At 35.6% G+C, this 3,769-nt stretch overlaps 1 protein-coding gene across 1 annotated transcript in view; it reads right to left on the bottom strand.

Moving 5' to 3' along the window:
- LOC137619902 (uncharacterized) overlaps positions 1–3,540 on the bottom strand; it is a 5,360-nt gene extending 1,820 nt beyond the window's left edge. Inside the window, exons 1-2 of the mRNA XM_068350188.1 lie at positions 3,442–3,540; positions 2,534–2,713 (exon numbers count right to left, since the gene is read on the bottom strand). Coding sequence (XP_068206289.1) covers positions 2,534–2,713; positions 3,442–3,540 — 279 coding nt within the window. The remainder of the gene's footprint in view (positions 1–2,533; positions 2,714–3,441) is intronic.
- Between the last annotated feature and the right edge of the window lie 229 nt (positions 3,541–3,769).

Below are 3,769 nucleotides of genomic sequence, written 5' to 3'. Positions count from 1 at the left end.
ATATATATATATATATATATATATATATATATATATATATATATATATTTATATATATGTATATATGTATATACATACACATATATGCAAATATATATAGATATGTATATATTTGTATATATATGTATATATATATATATATGTGTGTGTGAATATATATATATATATATATATATATACATATATATATATATGTATATATATGTATATATATATATATATATATATATATATATATATATAAATATATTTATATATATATATATATATATATATATATATATATATATATATGTGTGTGTGTGTGTATGTGTGTGTGTCTGTAAAAAATGATGTATACGTACGTTTCCATATATAATATATCTATACATATATGTATAGTACATAACGAATTTGAAATGCCAACCTCAATCCCATAGATCATAATACTTCTATGAAAATTTAGCAAGACTCTACTCTCGAGTTTGATAGTGCAAGAAAAACCTTTTAATTGGAATTCAAATGAATTGGAAATTAGTTAAGAATATTTTCGTTGATATAGTTCTATATTGCTTCTGCAATGGAATGAGTTTGAAAAATCCTTGAAATATCTGGGTTATGTCTGGTACAGAGCTCCCAAATAACCTTGTGATAGCCGTTTGCTGGTCGTTGGGTATCATCTTATTGTTAAAGTTTTTTAACGAGATGGTTGGACCACATTCTACGAATAGTTTCCTTTCACGGTCTGGGGACCTTTTACTCGTTTCCGAAAATTTGTTGTGTATTTCTTGCTGTCTTCCCATCTCGGCATTTCTCTCTATCTAATCCCCGAACAAGGAAGTTTCATGTTTACCTCACCTAATAAATCTTTCTTTTCAAGAATTATCCAACTATTTAGGATTTACAATGAAAATTTTTGATATATCTGATATAACCAATTAAGGTTTAGTATCGTAAAACACAGCAAGAACAATCTCAGATAAAACCGAATTATTGATTCTCCACAAATATATACAGGGTTTACACACACACACACACATACACCCTCTCTCTCTCTCTCTCTCTCTCTCTCTCTCTCTCTCTCTCTCTCTCTCTCAATACTTATTTTCTAATTTCACTGTAATGTGTTTAGTCACCTTGTAGACCAAATATACTTTATTGCCAACATTCTTTTTAAAAGTTCTTTGTCAATCTGATTAAAATTTTTCTTTCAATGTACAAATCATCAATAATTTTTTATTTAAGTAGTACCACCGTATCCGAAAATGTATATGGCCACCATCTTCACTATAAAAAAATCGAATAGCATTTATCCTTTCCAATTCCTCACAGAAATTGCCCACAGCAAAGATGGATTTCGGGCAGCGAGAAACATGATTGGTTTCATTGTGGAAGCGAGATGGGATGTGACGTCACTCAAAAGCAGATGCTTCTTACTGCATTTTCTAGATGGACGCAATGTTTACTTGGCGATTTTTATCCCAAGTGCAAGAAAAAAATAACACTGAAGGAAATAAGGAAAGTATGCAGTTTTTTAATATATCCAATATACAACTAAAATATCAACTGAAGCTTGTTCTAGTCAATACTACACAGTATTCCAGAAGTTTTATTCCAGCTGTGGCCAAGTTGTGGAATGATCTTCCTAATCGGGTAGTTGAATCAGTAGAACTTCAAAAGTTCAAAGTTGCAGCAAAAGTTGTTATGTTGAACAGGCAGACATGAGTCTTTTTATAGTTTATATATGACATAACTCTTTTGACGCTGTTAGTATTTTTTGAATGATTTATTTTTAATTTGTTCTCCTCATTTATTTATTTTCTTATTTCCTTTCCTCATCGGGCTATTTTTCCCTGTTTGAGCCCTTGGGCTAATAGCATCTCGCTTTTCCAACTAAGGTTGTAGCTTGGCTAGTAAAGTTAATAATAACTAAAGAAAAGAAAAATCTGACATTTCAATTCATGTCCGGAGTTTGGCCAGTTTTCATCACCAAGGTAGGCAGTGCGGACTATTGATCGTGGGAGATTTTCATCGGATTGCTCAACACTATTATAACTGCTGGTCAAGGCGATAAGCAAACCCTTTCACCATCATCAACTACAGCTAGTCCATTGCAGGACAAAGCACTCAGACATATACTTCCTCTAGCATCTTATTATGGTATTTCTGTGCCAGATCATACCTGCGCATTTTCTTAACTCGTCATTCCATTGTCTTCTCTTCCTTCCCCTTCTTCGTTACCAGTCTCAAGGGACCCCTTCTTTTATTCCTAATGTCTATCTATTATCTGTCATTCTTATTGTAGGAACTGCAGATTGGAATTTTTTTCCTTTATGTTGTTAGAATTGTACCACACGTGTTTCATACACATTCAGAATGTAATTCATATGGTATTTACTTATCTCTCGCTCTCTCCACACCATTATTAGAAACATTTGTTCAAGCTGGACATCGAATATTTCAGATTGTTTGAGTTTTTGTTACATTCTTGCTATCAACTGATTGTATATAACCTTGTCATCTGCTTGATAATCATTTCTTGCATTTCTCTCACCTGTCTTTTAGAAGCTATCAGTAACATTACCATATTATTGACCACTGGAGTAACTACTCCACACTGCCTTTTTTGGACACACATTTGCCTTATCCTTTCTACGATGCCGACCACCGAACCTGACTTCGACATGTGCCGCCTCAATGAATCAGCCATCTTCACTGGCGGAGAAGCATTCACCTGGTTTCAGCAGGCCAAAATTCAGTTTTGCATCAAGAGCGTTTACTTGCTCTAGTAACAAATTAGACTATTTCTTCACGGTGATCCCCGAAGACACTTCTCAGAAATCTCCAATAGGCTGTGTGATCAAGGAGCCACCCCAATAGAATATGATGCCTTTGAAAAGTACATCTTGGAGCAATACTCACCAGTGCCAATTCCCCATATTGCTAACCTTGCTCGGCTCTATCAGCAGCCATTGTGGGAATAAAGGCTTCTCTCCCCCTCACCAAAATGAAGAGTATCATTTGGTTATAACCTGCTTCAGATGGTTTTATTCCAATAGATTCTGCACTGTTGTGAATAAAATGTTCAGAGAGTTCTCAAAGGCCAAGAAACCCATAAGTAGGCTATCGCTTGTAGCTATGGCCTCCCGTCACTAATCTTTTCTGTTTACATGAGGCTGATATGGGTATGTGGCATTTTGTAGATAATGGTGCTTGCCATTTCCTTTTACCAAAGTCACTCTCTAGGACAACATGTAGTCATTCCACGCCAGATGACATCCTCTTGGTATCTGCTAATACCATTGGCAATTCCTCGTTACCAAAATAACACTGGCACTACTTGGTGCGGATTTTCTTTGCCCATTTCCACCTGCTAGTTAAGGTGTGGCCTAGACAATTGCAGTTGCAGACTCATATTTTTCGACATTTCTTCAACCTGCCCCCCTATAACCTAGCACTCACCATAAGCACACCATGGAGGCCTACAACCATCTTCTCATGCCATATCCTGAAGTTTTCCATCCTGAACATCATCAAACTGCCAAAGTGGTCGCCATGCATGGTATCTATCACAATATGAAGACAAAAGAGCCCTCAGTGTTTGCCAGATTAAGTCATCTGGCCTTGGTTGTTTGGCAACTGCTAAACAAACGTTTGACTAAATGGATGAAATGAGCCTTTTCCAAAAGGCGTCAAGCCCTTGTGTATCGCCCTTACACATTGTCCTGAGGAAGAATGTCTCCCTGTGCTCTTGTGGATATTACAGTCATCTGAACATGCAGAAAGAACC

This window comes from Palaemon carinicauda, chromosome 26 (assembly GCF_036898095.1).
Source record: "Palaemon carinicauda isolate YSFRI2023 chromosome 26, ASM3689809v2, whole genome shotgun sequence".
Lineage (NCBI taxonomy): Eukaryota > Metazoa > Arthropoda > Malacostraca > Decapoda > Palaemonidae > Palaemon > Palaemon carinicauda.
Note: the sequence above shows the minus strand (reverse complement) of the source record. Positions and strands in the feature narration are given on the sequence as shown.